The following is a 21,220-nucleotide window of genomic DNA, read 5'->3' on the forward strand; positions in this document are numbered from 1 at the left end:
CATGACAAAGGCAGTCAGGCTGTATTGGCCAGGGAACCAGTTCAACTGGCTAATTAATAGCTAACTGTGTAGCTGTCACTAGACAGTAGCTTGTTTACGACTGACTAAGACTGAAACAAAATCATAGAGTCATAGAGGTTTACAGCATTAAAACAGACCCTTTGGCCCAAATTGTCCATGCTGCCCTTTCTTTTAAATTCCCAAGCTAATCCCAATTGTCTGCATTTTACTCATATTCCTCTATATCCATCGTACCCATGTAACTATCTAAATGCTTTTTAAAAGATAAAATTGTACCTGCCTCTACTACTGCCTCTGGCAGCTTGTTACAACCACTCACCACCCTCTGTGTGAAAAAATTGCCCCTCAGGACACTTTTGTATCTCTCCCCTCTCACCTTAAACCTGTACCCTCTAGTTTTAGACTCCCTTACCTTTGGGAAAAGATATTGACTATCTACCTTGTCTATGCCCCTTATTATTTTGTAGACCACTATAAGGTCACCTTCAGCCTCCTACGCTCCAGAGAAAAAAGTCCCAGTCTACTCAGCCTCTCCTTATACCTCAATCCATCAAGTCTCGGTAGCATCCTAGTAAATCTTTTCTGCACTCTTTCTAGTTTATTAATATCCTTTCTATAATAGGGTGACCAGAATTGCACACAGTATTCCAAGTGTGGCCTTACCAATGTCTTGTACAACTTTAACAAGACGTCCCAACTCCTGTATTCAGTATTCTGACCGATGAAACCAAGCATGCTGAATGCCTTCTTCACCATTCTGTCCACCTGTGACTCCACTTTCAAGGAACTATGAATATGTACCCCTAGATCTCTTTGTTCTCTAACTCTCCCCAATGCCCTACCATGAGTAAATCCTGCCCTGGTTCAATCTACCAAAATGCATTACCTGGCATTTGTCTAAATTAAACTCAATCTGCCATTACTCAGTCCACTGGCGCAATTGATCAAGATCCCGCTGCAATTGGAGATAGCCTTCCTCACTGTCCACCATGCCACCAATCTTGGTGTCATCTACAAATTTACTAACCATGCCACCTATATTCTCAACCTAATCATTAATATAAATGACAAATAACAGTGGACCCAGCACTGATCCCTGGGGTGCACCACTGGTCACAGGCCTCCAGTTTGAAAAACAACTGTCTACATCCACCCTCCAGCTTCTGTCAAGAAGCCAATTTTGTATCCATTTAGATACCTCACCCTGGATCCCATGAGATTTAACTTAAGCAACAACCTACCATGTGGTACCTTGTCAAAGGACTTGCTAAAGTCCATGTAGACAACATCAACTGCACTGCCCTCATCTACCTTCTTGGTTACCCCTTCAAAAAACTCAATTAAATTTGTGAGATATGATTTTCCACTCATAAAGCCATGCTGACTGTCCCTAATCAGTCCTTGCATCTCTAAATGCCTGTAGATCCTGTCTCTCAAAATACCTTCCAACAATTTACCCACCACAGACGTGAGGCTCACTGGCCTGTGGTTCCCAGGCTTTTCCCTGCAGCCCTTTTTAAACAAAGGCACAACATTTGCCACTCTCCAATCTTCAGGCACCTCACCCATGACTATCGATGATTCAAATATCTTGGCTCGGGGACCCGCAATTTCCTCCCTCGCCTCCCACAACATCCTGGGATATATCTCATCAGGTCCCGCAGATTTATCTATCTTGATGCGCTTTAAGACTTCCAGCACGTCCTTCTCTATAATATGTACACTCCTCAAAATATCAATATTTATTTCCCCAAGTTCCCTAACATCCATGCTTTTCTCAGCAACAAATACTGATGAGAAATATTCATTTAGGATCTCACCCATCTCTTGTGGATCCACACATAGATTTGTTGATCCTTAAGAGGCCCTACTCTCTCCCTTGTTACTCTTTTGCCCTTTATGTACTTATAGAAGCTCTTTGGATTTTCCTTTGCCTTATTTGCCAAAACAATTTTGTGTCCCCTTTCTGCCTTCCTGATTTCTCTCTTAACTCTACTCCTACACCCCGTATACTCTTCAAGAGATTCACTTGATCCCAATTGCCTATGCACTTCGTGTGCCTCTTGTTCTTGACCAGGACCTCAATATCTCGAGTCATAGAAGCTTAGGGAAACTACAGCACAAACAGGCTCTTCGGCCCACAAGTTGCGCCGAAATGTCCTACCTACTAGACTCACCTATAACCCTCTATCTTATCATCCAGGGTTCCCGACTTCTGCGAGTCTCCTATTACTACTGCTCGCTTGCTCTTTGCCTGACCCTTTCCCACAGCAGAATCAGCTGTGGTATCACAGGTCTGGCTACTGCTGATATCTCCCCCTGACAGGCTATGCCCTTCAGCAGCATCCAGAATGATATACCTGTTTGAAAGGGGAATAGACACAGGAGACTCCTGCGCCACCTGCCTGCCTCTCCTGGCAATCACCCATCTACCTGTCTGAACCTGCGGTGGTGACAACCTCCCTGTAACTATTGTCTATCACACTCTCTGCTTCCTGTATGCTCCACGGTGCATCCCACTCCAACCAAACAATGCAGTCTAAGAGGAGCTGCAACTGGACACACTTCCTGCAGACAAAGTTGTCGAGGAGACTAGATTGCTCCCTAATTGACCACATCTGACAGGAGGAGCACAAGTTAATGGTAAAGTTAAATTCAATGTTAAAATGTAAATCTTGACTAGCTTTTAGAAAGACACAACTCTTCAAACTCCATCACTTAATTTTCTGAGTTAAGTGAGTACTTTGTTGAAGCTGTACTCAGTTGAGCTGGACTCATATTACCTATCTCATTCAAAGCTTTACGTTCTTAGGTGTGTGGCTTAACTGAACTAGTGCACATTATTCTCCAACCAATCACTGAGTAAAGTGTTTTGCCCTGCGTGAGGAAGGATCTGGTGTGATGTGAATCACCCAATCATGTAATTCATACTCACCATTTTCTACCTGGTGATTACTATGATGACTGATAATACTTAGAACATAGAACATTACAGCGCAGTATAGCCCCTTTGATCCTCAATGTTGCGCTGGCCTGTGAAACCAATCTAAAGCCCATCTAACCTACACTATTCCAATATCATCCATATGTTTATCCAATGACCATTTGAACGCCTTTAAAGTTGGCGAGTCCACTACTGTTGCAGGCAGGACATTCCACGCCCTGACTACTCTCTGAGTAAAGAACCTACCTCTGACATCTGTCCTATATCTATCACCCCTCAATTTAAAGCCATGTTCCCTCGTGCCAGCCATCTCCATCCGAGGAAAAAGGCTCTCACTGTTCACCCTATCTAATCCTCTGATCATCTTGTATGCCTCTATTAACTCACCTCTTAACCTTCTTCATTCTAACAAAAAGAGCCTCAAGTCCCTCAGCCTATCCTCATAAGACCTTCCCACCATACCAGACAACATCCTGGTAAACCTCCTCTGCACCCTTTCCAATGCTTTCACATCCTCCCTATAATGCAGCAACCAGAACTGTACGCAATACTCCAAGTGCGGCCGCATCAGAGTTTTGTACAGTTGCAACATGATCTCATGGCTCTGAAACTCAATCCCTCTACCAGTAAAAGCTAACACAACGTACGCCTTCTTAACAACCCTATCAACCTGGGTGACAACTTTCAGAAATCTGTGCACACGGACAGCAAGATCTCTCTGCTCATCCTTGATGATTGGTTCAAATTTGATGATTGGTTTGCAAAGCCGCAACTAAAGGACAAGTAGTAAGGATGAGAGCAACACTCTCATACCCAAAGCTTTGAGAAGGCATGCGCGCCTGTAATCATTGTGAATGAGGTGTGACATAGCAACAGGATGAGGCCATTCACTCGTCAAGCCTGTTTTATTTATGCCTCCTTAACACCCCATTTTCCTCAATATCCCATGTTCCTTAATACACCATGTTCCTTAATACACCATGTTCCTTAATACACCATGTTCCTTAATACACCATGTTCCTTAATACACCATGTTCCTCAATATCCCATGTTCCTTAATACACCATGTTCCTTAATGCCACAGGCAAATCTTTGATTTCAGAAATAAGAATATTAATTAATCTGTTTGCAGAGATACATCCACTCTTCTGGCAACCTTTGTGTGAAGAAGAACTTGTTTGAACGGCCTGACATTGCTTCTTTGTCTTTGGCGTGCCGATTAGCAAAAACAATTTCTTTGTATTTATCCCATCAATTCCTCTAAAAATCTTAAAAAGCTCAATGAATAACCTCTTGCATTTTAGAAGGTTACTTTACATAATCTCACTGCATCATCCAATGCTTGAAAATCTGCTAAATTTGGACCGCACCGTCTCCCAAGGACAACATTTCTACAGACCTACAAACATACAAATTATGAGCAAGGGTACATCACTCTGCCCTTTTTGCCTGCTCTGCCATTCAATAAGATCATGGCTGATCTGATCTGTAAGGTGCAATGCCCAGATGTGCCCCAACCTTGTTATAAAGGCCAACATTCTGTCAGCCACAAGATTCTTTTTTGTACTTGGCTATTACATTTAGTGACCTGTATGACTGAATCTCTAAATATCTTTAGACCACCCTGTTCCTACATTTCTGTTATTAAAATATTCTGATCTATCTTTTTTTTGGCCAGAAATGAATAACCTCACTTACCTGTATTAAAATCCACCTGCCACAACTTAGTCTATTCATCTAATCGATCAATGTCTAATGTTCTCCAGTGCATGTGGCAACTTTGGCCTTCGAATCAGCATGAAGAAACCTGAAGTAAAGTACCAACCGGCTCACCCAAGGGCTGGATTTTACAGATCAGACTGCTTACCTCTGGAAGGAAAGTCAGTTCCAAACTGTCTGGCTTTAAAAAAAACTGTCCCACATTGATAACACACTTGCAGGCAGCCTGAACAAGCTGAGCATCAAACTTTTGCTTCTCAATAGGAGGAAGTCCCACTCTCAAGAGCTCCTGGTCAATCTGATTGGCTGATAGCCCTAGCATCCCAACAGCTCCTGAACCCTACAGTGCAAAAAGAGGCCATTTGGCCCTTCAAGCCTGCACAGTAGTGGGTGCCGCTGGGACTACAAGTGTGTCCCAGGACGAAGAGGACCTGGCCACTGGAGGGCTTTGAATGATGAAAGATTGAGGATCTTAGGGAAGGGGGAGGAGGTGAATGGGGCAGGGATGCAGGACCAAAGTAGGAAGAGGGATTCATATCTTGGGGGGGGTAGTGCACCCTAATGCGCACAGGCCACTCCTTCAATTGAAGTGACCCCTCCCCTTCCTTCCCGATATTTCAACAAAGTTGTTCAATAAAAGACATTATCACACTCACACACCTGCCTCTGCCCAGTCTTTTGAGGCAGTGAAGGCAGTTTGAGGGCAATAATTGGCCATTTAAAGGCTTTTTTTATTATTCATTTGTAGGAACATGGGTGTCACTGGCTGGTCAGCATTTATTGTCTATCCCTAGTTGCTCTTGGTTAGGACACTTCAGAGGGTGGTTGAGAATCAACCACACTGCTGTGGCTCTGGAGTCACATGTAGGCCATACCAGGTAAGCACAGCAGATTTCCTTCCCTAAAGGACATCGATGAACAAGATGGGTTTTTCCGACAATCGGCAATGGTTTCATGGTCATCAGTAGGTTCTTAATTCCAGAATCATTTTATTGAATTCGGATTTCACCACCTGCTATGCTGGGATTCAAACCTGGGTCCCCAGAACATTAGTTGAGTTTCTGGAATAATAGTCTAGTGATAATACCACTGGGCCATCGCCTCCCCCTCAGTTGACTTAAGATTGGCTAGGCTAGTGGTCACATTTCCCATTCCCAATATAATGGGGATCAGCTTAGGAGTAGATACAGAGGCAGTGGATTACCTAGCCAACACATTTTACATGCCCCTTGCTCCCCCCACCACCACCCAACCCCCACCTCCCCCCACCCCCCCAGTGGGGAGGTGGGACGGTGCCACAAAATCTAGCCAGAGGTTTCAGTTCATGACCAGACCTATCACTTATCTCAGCTGTACATTTTATTGACAATGAGACACACGCACAACTTGCCAAGGCAAGTGTAGCCTTTGCAGACTTTTGGGCGCCAAATACATCAGTACAAAAGATAAGGTTGAAGCATTTGCAACAATCTCCAGTCAGAAATGTTGAGTGGATGCTCCTTCTCGGCCTCCTCTGGAGGTCCCCAGCATCATAGATGTCAGTCTTCAGCCGATTCGATTCACTCCACATGATATCAAGAAACAGCTGAAGGCACTGGATACTGCAAAGGCAATGGGCCCTGATAACATTCCAGCAATAGAACTGAAGACTTGTGTTCCAGAACTTGTCACTCCCCTAGCCAATTTCTTCCACTACAGCTACAACACTGCCATTCGTCCGGCAATGTGAAAAACTGCCCAGGGATGTCTTGTACACAAGAAACAGGATAAATCCAACCCGGCCAATTACTGCCCCATCAGTCTACTCTCGATCATCAGTAAAGTGATGCGAGTGTCATCAACAGCGCTATCAAGCAGCATTTACTTAGCAATAACCTGCTCAGTGACGCCCAGTTTGGGTTTCGCCAGGGTCACTCAGCTCCTGACCTCATTACAGCCTTGGTTCAAAGACGGATAAAAGAACTGAATTGCAGGGTAAGGTGAGAGTGATAGCTCTTGATATCAACGCAGCATTTGATCGAGTGTGGCATCAAGAAACCCTAGCAAAACTGGAGTCAATGGGAATCAGGGAAAATCCTCTGCTGGTTGGAGTCATACCTGGCACAAAGGAAGGTCACTGTGGTGGCTGAAGGTCAGAATGTTAGGATAAGAGAGACAGTTTCAGGATGACAACCTGTAACTAGTGGAGTACCACAGGGATCAGTGCTAGGGCCACAATCATTTACAATATATATTAATGACTTGGATGAGGGAAGTGAATGTACTATTGCCAAATTTGTGAATGCAGTGGGAACTTAAGTGGTGAGGATAACATGAAGAGTCTGCAGAAGGATATGGACAGATTAGGTGAGTGGCCAAGAATTTGTCAGATGGAATATAATATAGGAAAATGTGAAGTTATGCACTTTGTTAGGAAAACTAAAGGGGCTGAATATGGAGAAAGTCTGCAGAAAGCTGCTGCACACAGAGGGATTTGGAGGTCCTTGTACCTAAGAAGCTAGCATGAAAATTCAGCAGGTATTTTCCATTCATGGGACACGGGTGTCGCTGGCTGCACCCAGCATTTATTGTCCATCCCTAGTTGCCCTTGTTCAGAGGGCAATTGCGAGTCAACCACATTGCTGTGGCTCTGGAGTCACATGTCGTCCAGACCAGGTGAGGACAACAGATTGCCTTCCCTCAAGGACATTAGTGAACAAGTTGGATTTTTCCGACAATCGACAATTGGGAAGGCAAATGAAATGTTGGCATTTATTTCAAAGGGAATGAAGTATAAAGTCATAGAGTTATACAGCACAGAAAAAGGCTCTTTGGCCCATCACATCTGTGCTAGTCAAACAGAAACCACCTAACTATTCTAATGCCATTTTCCAGCACTTGGCCCATAGCCTTGTATGCCTTGGCATTGCAAGTACACATCAATAAAAATAGGAAAGTCTTGCTAAAACTACACAAGGCACAAGTTAGACCACACCTGGAATATTGTGAACAGTTTTGGTCCCCTTATCTAAGGAAAGATATACTGACATTGGAGGCAGTCTAGAGAAGCTTCAGTAAATTGATCCTGGGCATGGAGGGATTTTCCTATGAGGAGAGGTTGAGTAGGTTGGGCCTGCACTCATTGGAGTTTAGAAGAGTGAGAGGTGACCTTATTGAGACAGATCAGATTCTCAGAGAGCTTGCAAAGATAAATGCTGAGAGGTTGTTTCCCCTTGTGGGTGGATCTAGGACAGAGGACATAATCGCAGAGTAAGGATTTGCCCATTCAAGACAGATGACGAGGAATTTCTTCTCTCAGAGGGGAGTGAATCTGTGGAATTCTTTACTACAGAGGGCTATAGAGGCTGCATATTTAAGTATGTTCAAGGCTGAGATAGACAGATTTTTATCAGTAAGAGAATCAAGGGTTATGGGGATAAGGCGGGAAAGTGCATTGAGGATTACCACATTAGCTCAGTCATGATCTCACTGAATGGCAGAGCAGACTCAATGGGTCAAATAGTCTGCTCTGTTCCTATGTCTCATGGTCTGTCTGCCCTTTCAGCTGAAGATTGCCAGAGCTATTCAAAAAATAGTAGTGGAATTTCTCAGGTCTCCTGGCCAACATTTCTCCCTCAATTGACATCACAAAAACCATAATCTGAACAGTATCACATTGGTTGCTTGCAACCTTTACCACATTTCAAAAATGCTTCATTGGTTATAAAGAACTTTGGGACATCGTGGGGTGCTGAAAAGTCCTAAAAAGTGCTGAAAGATGATGATAATACAAACTGCCAAAAGGCAAGAATATGGAAGATCGTCGGCTCATCTCCAGTGGGAAGCTGAAGGGGTGAAGCACAGTGATGATTTTTGAAGTGAGGATTGCCTATGAGAATATGAATGCAGCTTGCAGGCATCAAAGTCTCAGTAAACTGGGCTTCCAAATTTACAAACATTTTCATAGTTTCCTTTCCCAAAACAAACCAAAAGAAATGGATTCCGATGTTATGGGACTTTAACTCCAAACTTGAGAACTACTTGAGATACTTACATGTTATTTGCAGTTAAAGTTGTAAGGTTGTTTGGAATACTTTCCTTCCCAAGGGCAGCAAAGAGACAAAACAGTGTTGGGAACAAAATGCACAGAATAGAGATCAGCAGTGTAAACCTCAGATTGTAAATCACTGTCCGAAAATTCTAGATTTTACAATATTTGTACAAGCTGTAAGAAGCAGTCTACATAAACTCTTTGTGCATCAAAGCAGTTTTGACACAAAGATTATGGGGTACGTTGATTTGCTATTATTCCATTGTGTTCTCAATAACAACATCTTTTATTCGTTACTGTGACTACATTCAGCCACTTGACACTGAAACAAATGAAGCCAGTAGCTTAACCTCAACACTTCTCACATGTCCAGGATATAGGATCGGCTAAACAGCTCCCAACAACTGGCATTTGCACTGCAATGTACAACTGGTTCTCACCTGATCAAACTTCATGCTGCATGCAAATTTAAATGATAGTAACATGATAGCAGCATGATAGTAATGTGATAGTAGCATGATAATAACATGACAGCAGCAGGGGAGTAACATGATAGTGACATGATAGTGGCATGCAGCCCAGCACTGAACTGGTGAAAGAAGAGTTAATGAGCAGGACAAAGTTTGAAAAAAAGACACAACAAGCCAGAGAGCACGCCCCAAGGTTCTCTGATGCACCACTGGATATCAAGGAGATTCACATGAAGAGAGAGGTCCTATTTATTTGGGAGTGAGAAGGCTTACCAGCAGACACTAAGAAAGCAGTGGGAGCAGGAAGAGCTCATGAGTCGTGTGAACGCCATTTGGTAATAAAACAGGAGCTGTCGTGTTACGGAGCCAAAGTTTGTAGTCACTGACTTATGACAAGGCACAGGTTAGGATTAATACCTGGCTGGTTTGAACATTAGTTCAGCCAGGTTTTCAAATCTCAACTGGTTGCCAATTTTAAACAGCAAAGACAAAGTTTCACATTTGCAAGCACACAAAAGTTATAAAGTTGTAATAATGCTAGTTATAGTGACTAACTGCAAAATCCCAGCCAGGCAGATAAAAGAATTGGTTGGCAACTCTAACATTTACTCAAAATTCAGCAAGAAATGCCAGGGATAGGTAATACCGTCTCATTCTGGGATTGCAAAACACGCAGACAATATCAATTCAGATAGCTTATCCAGCTGTACTCAGAGACCAGACATCTAAGAGTATTGAGGAAAGATTTGTTACAAATTAAAGCCTCATTGTCCATGGATTTTCTCCTACATATTGAGTTCTTTGTACCAGACTGAACAAGAGATAGGTAAGTGAGGTACAAAGAATTCTTCCCCAGCGAAGTACTTTGCCATCATTGAACAAATAACTCTGAGTGTAAGTATTCATCATACAAGGAATCTTGACACAAACTGGGTTCCTCTGTTAACAATATAATGATATCCAAGCCCACAATAAAACACCAGCAGCAGTCATTCTTTCATCATATCACAGTCTCAGTCCATTGTTCTTATACTCTCCAGTGAGAATATTCTAACTGATTTAGGACATTTGGTTTTGCCATAAGTTTTCCTTTCCCTGCTAACATTTAAATGTAAATGAATCATTACAGGTCAATTGTCACACCACATAACCAGTTGGGCTCGATCACATACACTTTCATTCCCCCTCTCCAGAGCTGTGCTAATCAGAACATGGAGAAATATTTTGAGAAAGGGAAGCCTGTGCCCAATTCTGGGTGCAGATCAGAGTTAATTCTTACTTGTATGTTCGGGTTTTGTCCAACCAGATTCCACAGATAATGGAACCAACCATTCCAGATACCACAATAGTGAGTCCAATTCTCCCAGCATTCAATTCTTCACCCTGAGAGAAAGCAGAATATAATCAGCAGGTTTCTCAGGTTAATGATAATGATGCCATTTCAGCTGGTAGCTGGCTAAAGTTCACATTTATTCATCACATCTTGTCATTTTACACACATTCACACGTTTCTGGTCTGTACTCATACTCACACTGTCGGCCACCGAATCAAAAAAGAGCTTTCTACAAACAGGGTTCATTTCAAAAATAAAACCATTGGATTTCTGGATTATTTCTGTCTTCAGTTATCCTTGTTGCTGAAAGTTGATTTCTTCAGATTTCAATCCACTAGGTTAGGTCTCTCCAAGGTAAAATTGGATTAGTGTAGGACAAGTACCTTGAAGAGAGATGCATAACCAGATGTGACTGCCAGGACACTGGCCATGAGGTTTTCTCTGGGCAGGATTTTTCAGATGTGGGTTCCTAGTCCAACCACCAAAGATTCAGGGAGGAACACATTCCCACTAATACCAGTGGCCCTGCAGCCATTCAATGCTCAGCGTTAATTACCAAGGGCGAGACTTTTGCCCCAGATGGCAAGGTAACCCCAGCCCAGAGAGGTGCTGGCCAATCAGATAGACAGTACTTTGTGATTCCAGCAGCACCTGGTTTGAGTAGTACCCATTGCTGGGACAACAACCAATCCCCAAAGAAGAGGAGTAAATAGAGGCTTGACTTAAGGTTAGTCCAGGGTATCTACACAGCCTGGTATTCAAGCCCCAGTGAGGAGGGAGAGGGGGCTGGGGCAGGGTTTGTGAGGTTGGCGGGAGGGGGAGGTTTAAAGGAAGTATGATTTTGAGGGAGGCGGGGGGGCAAGGGAATTTATCTCTGATGGTCACAACCCCCTTACTCAATACCGTCCATGCAGCTAAAGCTGTTGGGCTACCTGCTTAGCATAGGCCTCTGTCTACTGCGGATGGAAGAGCAGTGGGGCTAGGATGAGGCACTTAGGTGACCATTAGTTGGCCACTTAAGAGCCTCAATAGGCCCAAAGGTGGCCAGGCTACTCAATACTTCCACTTCCCCTGAAAAACAGGAGGCAGGTCAAGGACAGGTGGGTAAGCAGTGGGCAGGACATGTGCTTCGTTCTTTGAGCCCCAACTTTCAAACCTGTTGGTGAGGGACTGTAAAATTCCAGCTTATGTTGTAATATCAGACTATTAACATTCAAACAGGTATGTTAGGGAGGAAACCGTCTGCCTCATGTTTCATAGTTCCATTCTTGTGGCTTGGTAACTTAGCAGATTCAAAGTTCTTCCAAAACAAAGCAACATCATGAAGCTCATAACCAGTCATAAATTACTCAAACATAAATTACGCATGGAACAATCCTATCCAGTCAAGTAGATGGAGGAAGCACAGAATGGGCCAGCAAGACACTTACTACCTTTTCTGATGCATTACAAGCCCTTATTTTAAAAGTAGATCATCACTCCCTAATAACCAATGAGATTTTTCCATTTCCTTAGCTGGAAACTGGACAAATGATTGGACAGGTTTACATTGTTCATTGGCATCGACAAGAATGAGGTCGGCCAAACCAGATGAGTTAAATCCAATGTGGCAGTGTCGTGGTAAAACAGAACGCAGTCCCAATGTGCAAGCTATCAATCTCAATCACACTCTCAAAAGGCAATGGTAGAGTCAAATACCTGCCCAAAAACAGGATTAAACTTTGTAAAGGAAGAGTCATGACAAATTCCAGTCATAAAAATCCCAACAACCAATTGCAAGGCTGAGGACGAGGAACAGTTGATCATTGTACCTGTCAAACAGGGTGGTATGCGTGGAGACCCCAGTACAAATAGGAAGTGCACTGAAAAGAACTTTACCCTTCAAATAAGAAAATGCAGAGGTACAGACCTGACTTTGCTGTGGGGGTAAGGCAGATAGCATTGTAAGGCTTTGTGTTCACTGAATCTTACTGCCCAGAGGAGAGCCATTCGGCCCAGGATTCCTGTTGTCCTGTTACAATGCACTATGCTAGAAACTGGATCATTGTGCAGAGGCACTTGCTGTTCAGTTTCAGATCTCTTCGTTTGATCAAATTGAACATTTGCTTCTCCTCCATCAATAGCTGCAGATCCCTCTTCGTCACCTGGTTCTTTACCCTCTTTCCCTTGGAAACATCTACATTAATCTCAATGAATTGCTTTCTGCTGAGTTAAGATGCCGAGGTTTATAAGAAAAACAATCCACAGACATGAGTCTTCTTCATTCTTTAGATCAAAATAATTGGGTTACAGCACAGAAATAAGCCTATGTTACTCTGGAGAAGCACTGAAGACAAAGTTTTAAAATGAGAAACATTACTAGTTGGTTCCTCCTGTATCACAGTAGGTAACATTGCAAACAAGTATGTCACAGACTGAATTGTTTTTGGAAAGCAGAAGTGGATAAGTGATATTAGTGAATTGTGGATACTTTGGAGAAGTCTGGTGCACTGGGATTGTGTTCACTGGCTGTTCATTTTAAATGAATTTGGCTAATCGCTAACCTGATCCATTACATACAGGTGCTCCGACTTTGTAAATACAATCAACTGTGGCCCTTTTTGATAACTTTCACCCTAATCTTTCTACTGTTGGGCAATTGCTCAAATGAACAACAGTTGTTCAACGTGCTCACCAGAAGTGTCGAGCATAAACATGGCGAGGAATTAGCACCGATGTTGCCCAGTGTACAGCACCAAGTCTGTTCTTGTTGCATTGTGCCTAATGATGTTGGCGTAGAGCAAGCATCTCAGTATTCCCATTTCAATGATCTCTGCTTCTTTCTGTCTTCCCTATTCTGTTTATAAATTTTCTATTGTAACAAATGAAGATTGACGTAGGTTGCAAAATCAAAGCAAATCTGACTGAGTGCAGCGGTGTGTTTTGGTGTAGGGAGAGAAAGCATTCACTTTTCTGTACTCATTCCTCATACCATTGCCTCCCTTTGCCTAAGATCTGATGCATATATTCAGAGAGGATTGGTGATATTCCACATTTTGCAGATGAGGAGGTATTGAATAATGTTTGTAATGGTGGCATTCCTACAGATCCAAACCAGATTTGAGTTTTAGACCTTGACATTGACTTTAAATAATTATTGTTTTGAAATAAAACCCAATAAAGAGGAAGTAATCATCCTACTAATATTGAGAAGAAAAGCCGTGTCAACTGAGATAAAATGCTAATTTTTGGAAAGGGAAGATTGTGAGGATGGCTGACATTACACAAGCACAAATATGTCCCTCGTGTGACATGGACTTACTCCTGTGATATGCCCCATCCACTAGGATGAAGAAGAATCATTTATTCACCTTCAGAAAATTTGCCATTAAAAAACATAAAGCTCCTTTAAAATGCAGTTAAAAACATTGTGCCTATAGTAAACCCTAAACTATTACTAGCAGAACATTTAAACAAATTCTGCTCCATTTGGACAATTTGAGTTTGTGATTCATTCTGGATTGGTTAATAGCCCTTATAAGTTTTACCATTTAAAATGAATGTGAATTTAATGAACCATTTCATCACTTCCTACCAGCACTCTTCCAGCTGCGTTGTACGTCTGTAGAAACCAACAGAGCAGTACTGTACTCCAGCTACCCGGCATCCGCTGTAAGAATCTGTTTGCTGGGTAAGATGACACTATCATTTTGTACAATATATCGATGTCCCAAATAGACACTCAGGAGTTGCAGTACAAATTGTAGTTACATCAATTAAATGAAAATAATAAAGAAGTTACATTATTTTTATTGATTTCTAGCAGTCAGTGCCAAAACTCTGGTTAAGACAGTGTGTAAAAACAGGCTGCACCACCTACCATACTGCTGTGTAAGCAGCTGGCAGGAGGCACACACAAGGACAGGATGGGCCCTTGAATTTCCTTCCATCTGTAAGGGAAGCACCTTGTGTCCACTGTGTCAAACAATCAAGGTAGCGAAATTAGTGGGAAAATATAGGTGCAAATGATAACCCTTTTATTCATGACACAGCACTCAAATACACCAACGTGTCTGAGAGTGCTGCACATATAAAATTCACATTTATCTAGATCGGATGGTATGCTCACAAAGAAAATGATGACAACTAAAACTAAGACAGAAGTGATTTGTCCTCCAGATTCATTAGAAAAAAGAAATAAAAGAAATTATGATAATCTTTAACAGTCATTCAATTTTTCAACAAACTGGCATAGACAACAGAGTAAAGAGCAGAATATTTAAACATTGACATAAAGATTAATGAAATAGCTACACATTTCCACTTGCACAGAGCAACCTTGAACAATTGTACATCCCTTAGACTAATTTGCTTTATATTGCAGACATATGTTACTCCCTTGGGGGTTGGTTTAGCTTAGTTGGCTGGACAGCTGGTTCATGATCCAGAGCAATGCCAACAGCGTGGGTTCAATTCCAGTACTGGCTGATGTTATTCATGAAGGTCCTGCCTTCTCAACCTTGCCCCATGCCTGAAATGTGGTGACCCTCAAGTTAAAATCACCACCAGCGGGACTATGGCAACTTTACCTTTTACTTTTATGATAATCCCAGATACATTTTGTAGGTTCCAAAATTATATTTTCTTAATCCTTCTAATAACTCGAATATCCTATCTGTATACTGAGAATAATACTGATTTGATATTCTATATCACATATCAATTTGTCAATCATAGCAGGATCATTGGATATGGGAACAGCAAAGAGAAATGACCTAATTTATTATCTTCTTCCACTGATTACAGAAGTTGATCCACACAGAATGCCAAGTGGAGGCAAGGCAATTGTGTTGTTGGGAACTTCTAACACATCCTAGATCCTTTCTCAGAAAGATTCCCTTGATGTTGCTTTGCTGCCATTCAAAATACTTCTTTCAGCACATGGTGAGCTGATGGTGTGAGTGGTGCATGGTACCAATCAGATATCAATGGTACCAACTGGGAATTGCTGGATTGTTTTGACATTTCTACTTAGAAATCTTATTGTAACAAATCAAGATTAATGCAGATTGCAAAACCAAAGCAAATCTGTCAGAGTTCGGAGTTACGCTCTGACAAAAGGAGAGAAAACAACTATCTACAATCTCATTGTCTGCTGTTTAGAAGATAGAGGTAACAATGTAATGGTGATGGAAATAAACTTACAAAAAATAGTACAGCAGAGTTATCTGGATGATGCCCGTAAGTACAATGGATGAAAAAAACACAATGAAGCTGATTAGACTAATTGATTAATCAGATCAAGGCAGTAACATTCTGGGGAGGGGTTGGGCTGGGGCTGGATTCTCCAATGAAATAGAAATAAAAGATGTAATTTTACTGTTGGCAAAAACAGACTGAAACTGAGCAGTATGAAGATGACAGTAGTTACAGAGCCAATATACTGCTCCAACATACACACACGGCTACTATGTGGTGTAGGAATGTGAGAACCATAGCGCTATTTATTTGGAATCAGTCACAAAATTGGCTGCTATGAAATGTCCCCAGAATTAATTTGAGGTTGGGTTAATTCAGCTAGTGTATGGAGAGGCAGAATGACAAGAGATGTCAGACTACGAGAAAATATTGATTCCATTTTCACAAATATCAAAAACTTGCAGTACACAAAATATTAAATAAATAGAAAATAAACCCAGTTAAAAGGATGAATTGTCACAAATGGAAACTAGTCAACACTGTGGAACAGATATCCACACAAGCCTTTTCAGTGAGAAAGCTTTGAAATAATCTGCAAGGCAGATACTAAGGAGTTAAGTTCTGAGGTTAAATACCCTATTTCTATCCTCAGTTTCTGTTCTATTCAGTGGTAGGAGGTATCTGCAAGTGCCTGTGTGAGGGCCATAAATCCTCATTTCTCATTAAAAATTAGAGGCTGCCAGCTCACCTGGGTCTAGTTTTCCTTTTTGTGTCAGTACATTACAGTCACTGTCAGCAGTAGTGACATGTAAGTAGATCTTATTTCTCTTGTGCATTTTGCCACACAATGATCTTATTGCCAAAAGTAAACAAAATACATTTTCAGCAGCAGTAGAATACTCCACCTCTGGAATGCTCACACCCACTTCCAGCTGTGTAATTGGTTTATTGGAGGGCAGTGCCCTCCAAATACACACACACATCCCCACACACAGGAAAACTGATAAATCACTGATCTAAACAGGGGGAAATTATCTGGGAATCTGCTCTCCAGTGACACAGGATATGTTGTACAGGAGGGCATTGGCCAGATCACTGTTCATTTCTGTCCTCACTCCAAAAATACAGTCTGGTTCCTTTCTCTGTTGACAGCAGTTCCTATAGTTCTCAGCACCTCAAGAAACATTACGACCTCAATCTTTTGAAACAATTGATATTTCTAGTTATAAGCATGTCCTTTCAGTGGAGTCATGATCTAGATATTTAAAATAATGAAAACTACAGATAAGTTGCAAATAGGCAAGTTCTTTTCTTATTCACAGAGATAACCGCCACTGTAATCTTTTTGTGTAAATGGAGTCATTGTGCCAAAGTTAAGGTGGTGGTGGGAGAAGCCACAAGGAAATTCCTGATATAGGCCTCATTTCAAACATTCAACTGGCCACAAATCCTGATGGATATGTCACTTTATTTCATTCACAACTCCAATTTCTCACTAAGAAATGCTGCAGCCCACGAAACCAACTGCCACCTTAATGATGCTATAGGCCTCTACCTCAGAAATAACTTGTTTAAAACCTTTGGTTAAATAGAATTTTACAGCACAGAAACAATCCATCTGTCTATTAAATGCCAGTGTTTATGAGCCTCTTGTATAGTTTTTGGGGTTGGACAGAGAGAGGATATGTCTCCTTTTCTTTTTGCTCTGCCACTTTTCGTTTGGCTCATGTCGGGTTTGTTCTGTGTCTCATAAATAAGTCTGGGAGGCTTGTACTGTTGAATATTAATTGTTTTTTAACATCACAATATACGTCTCCAGGATATAGCCCGAACTAGGTGCTATCTCAGTACTGACTTCTGATAGATTCTACTGTACTCAGTCCACTATCATGTAGCTCTTTACATCATACTGAGAGCGATAGTCCTCCAGTTTCACATTAACCCTTGCTTTGCCAAACATCCTTGTAGTACACACCCTTCCTGCTCTGCACCCATTAACAAAGTTTACTATTCCTTCCCCCACCCCTCCCATGTGTTTATCTAAACACTCAATTGATGTATCTATGTTATTTGCTTCTTGCTGTAAAGAATGCCACATTCGCATTACTATCTGGGTGAAGAGGTTTACTGTACTGAGTGGGAATCATCGTGCATAAGAGGAGGACAGGAAATTATAGATAAGAAAGAAAGGACAGCACAGTAGCAGGCACTGCTCTCACAGCATCAGGGATCTGGGTTCAATTCGAGCCTCAAGTGTCTGTGTGAAGTTTGCATGTTCTCTCTGTGTCTGTGTGGGTTTTATTCAGGTGTTCCGGTTTCATTCCACAGTCCAAAAATTAGGTTGATTGGCTATGATAAATTTCCCCTTGGTGTCAGGGGTACTGGCAGGGTGGATGCGTGGAGTTGCAGGGATAGGGCCTGGGTGGGATTGTTGTCGGTGCAGACTAGATGGGCCAAATGGCACTTCTGCACTGTAGGGATTCTATGATTGATATAAGTCAAAGTAGAAAAAGCCACAAGCCTGAATGGATATTTCTTAGAAGACTGAGGGAAGCGAGAGAGGGGATAGCAGAAACCTGAGCACAACCAAATCATCTTTACAGTGCAGAAGGAGCCATTTGGCCCGCCAAATCTGCACCGACTCTCTAATAGAGCATTCTACCCAATCCCACTCTCCTGCCTTATCCCCGTAACCCTGCACATTCTTCCTTTTCCAATCACTATCCAATTCCCTTTTGAATATTTCAATCACACTTGTCTTCCCCACCCTCTCAAGAAGTTCATTCCAGACTCCAAACAGCCTCTAGATGAAAACATTTTTCATCCCATTGCATTTACTCCTTTTGCCCATTATTTTGAATCTGTACCCTCTAGTTCTTGATGCTGTCAGGACAATATAATACAGTTCAGTGTCTTCAATCCAGCTCTGTAAAAACTGGCTGAAAACTGGACTATTTCTTAAACTGCTTTGCATGAATTTGAATTATTATTAGATGATAAAGGAACTTCCTGGTTGTTTGGCTAGGTGCTGAATTGACACAGGAGTGTATTGATTAGATACCACACTTGTCTTTTCCCATGTTCCAAATGGTCCAAATAATCCATGATACAGCCCAAACCACTCCACCCAAAATACTGGTGAGATCCAAAATCCAGCCAGAACTTGTTGGCTGAAATCTTATCAACGTTCACGCTGGCAGGAATTTCTCTTTCTGCTGCAATGAGTAGAGATTGGCAAGCCACCAAATTCTGACCTTACTGCAGCAGGAGCATGGCATGAACGGCAGGTAAGATCGCATCTGTTGTCAGTTTTGAGACACTCTACCCACACTTTGAAAAGATACACCTGTTAAATATTGACCAGTCAGTTAAACACTCATAAGGAGTAGACAAAGCTAACATAGCAGGATATGATCTTTTAGAAAGCATCACTACCTTGGATGCATCAAAGAGGGAGCTAGATAAGTATGAGTTAGAAAAGGACAGAGGAATATCTTGATGAAGGTAGATGAAATAGAGTAGGAAGAAGTTTGTGCAGATCATAAACACTGACATTGGTTTGAATGGCTTGTTTCTGTACTGTCATTTTGATGTAACTCACTAACGTAAATGCATCTCTGGTAATTATCTCAACTTGTTTCTCCTGAATTCCTTATTTGATTTACAGTAACTATTTGTTATTTATATTCTCTAGTTTTTGGCCCACAGCAACCCAAACCATCTTATCTACATATATGCTGTGAAAGTCTTCCATTTTTCTATTCCATGTGCATAGATCCCTGAAAGTTGGCACCCTGGTTGATAAGGCTGTTAAGAAGGCGTACGGTGTGTTAGCTTTTATTGGTAGAGGGATTGAGTTTCAGAGCCGTGAGGTCATGTTGCAGCTGTACAAATCTCTGGTGCGGCCGCACTTGGAGTATTGTGTACCGTTCTGGTCGCCGCATTATAAGAAAGATGTGGAAGCATTGGAAAGGGTGCAGAGGAGATTTACCAGGAAGTTGCCCGGTATGGTAGGAAGGTCTTATGAGGAAAGACTGAGGGACTTGAGGCTTTTTTCATTAGAGAGAAGGTTAAGAGGTGACTTAATAGAGGCATAAAAGATGATCAGAGGATTAGATAGGGTGGATAGTGAGAGTCTTTTTCCTCGGATGGAGATGGCTAGCACGAGTGGATATAGCTTTAAATTGAGGGGTGATAGATATAGGATAGATGTCAGAGGTAAGTTCTTTACTCAGAGAGTAGTAAGGGCACGGAATGTCCTACCTGCAACAGTAGTGGACTCACCAACATTAAGGGCATTTAAATGGTTTTTGGATAAGCATATGGATGATATTGGAATAGTGTAGGTTAGATGGGCTTTAGATTGGTTTCAGGGTCAGTGCAACATCTAGGACACGTTAAGACAAAAACGGAGGAGGTATTGGAGGTTTTGAAAACATTAATGTGGACAAGTCCCCAGGACCAGGTAGGGTCTATCCCAGAATACTGAGAGAGGCGAGGGAAGGAATTGCTGAGGCCTTGGCCAAAATCTTTGTCATGGGCGAGGTACCAGAGAACTGGAGCGTAGCTAACTTGTTCGTTTGTTTAAGAAGGGCTGAAGAAATAATCTGGGAAATTACAGGCCTGTGAGCCTTACATTAGTGGTGAGGAAATTATTGGAGAAGATTCTTAGGGACAGGGTGGACTCACATCTGGAACAGAATAGGCTTATTAGCGATAGGCAGCATGGGTTTGTGAAGGGGAGGTCGTGTCTCACAAATTTCATTGAGTTCCTTGAGGAAGTGACAAGAAAAATTGCCCAGGGCACGACAGTGGATGTTGTATACATGGACTTTAGTAAAGCCTTTGATAAGGTTCCTCATGGCAGGCTGACACAGAAGTGAAGTTTTTTGGGATCCAAGGTGAGCTGGTAAGTTGGATGCAAAACTGGATTGCGTATAGAAAGCAGAGAGTATCAGTGGATGGATACTTTTCTAACTGGCAGTCTGTGACAAGTGGTATTCCACAAGGACCAGTGCTGGGGCCTCTGTTGTTTGTAATACATACAAATGATTTGGACAAAAATGCGGTGGTCTGATCAATAAATTTACAGATGATACAAAAATTGTGTGAGTAGCTGATAATGGGAAGAATTGTCAGAGGATACAGCAGGATATAAGTCAATTGGAGACCTGGGCCAAAAGATGGCAGATGGAATTTAACCTGGACATGTGTGAGGTGATATGATTTGGAAGGTCTACTTCAGAAGGAAAGTATACAGTAAATGGTAGAGCCATTAGAAATATTTACAGAGGGATCTGGGGGTGCAGATCCACAGTTCCCTGAAGGTGGCAACCCAAGTGGACAAGGTGGTCAAGAAGGCGTATGGCACGCTTTTCTTTACTCAGAGGGTAGTAAGGGCGTGGGATGTCCTGCCTGCAGCTGTTGTGGACTCGCCAACTTTAAGGGTGTTCAAATGGTCAGTGGATAGGCATATGGATAACATTGGAATAGTTTAGGTTAGAGGGTCATTAGATTGGTTCCA

The 21,220-nt window shown here is 42.0% G+C and overlaps 1 protein-coding gene across 2 annotated transcripts in view; it reads right to left on the reverse strand.

Moving 5' to 3' along the window:
• Positions 1-21,220, reverse strand: part of flvcr2a (FLVCR choline and putative heme transporter 2a) — a 118,505-nt gene that overhangs the window by 55,863 nt on the left and 41,422 nt on the right. For both annotated transcript variants that reach the window (XM_080202124.1, XM_080202123.1), the window contains exon 5: positions 10,464-10,567. In XM_080202124.1, the coding sequence (XP_080058250.1) occupies positions 10,464-10,567 (104 nt within the window). The remainder of the gene's footprint in view (positions 1-10,463; positions 10,568-21,220) is intronic.

Source organism: Carcharhinus amblyrhynchos, chromosome 14 (genome assembly GCF_965287045.1).
Source record: "Carcharhinus amblyrhynchos chromosome 14, sCarAmb.v2.hapA, whole genome shotgun sequence".
In the NCBI taxonomy this organism is placed as follows: domain Eukaryota; kingdom Metazoa; phylum Chordata; class Chondrichthyes; order Carcharhiniformes; family Carcharhinidae; genus Carcharhinus; species Carcharhinus amblyrhynchos.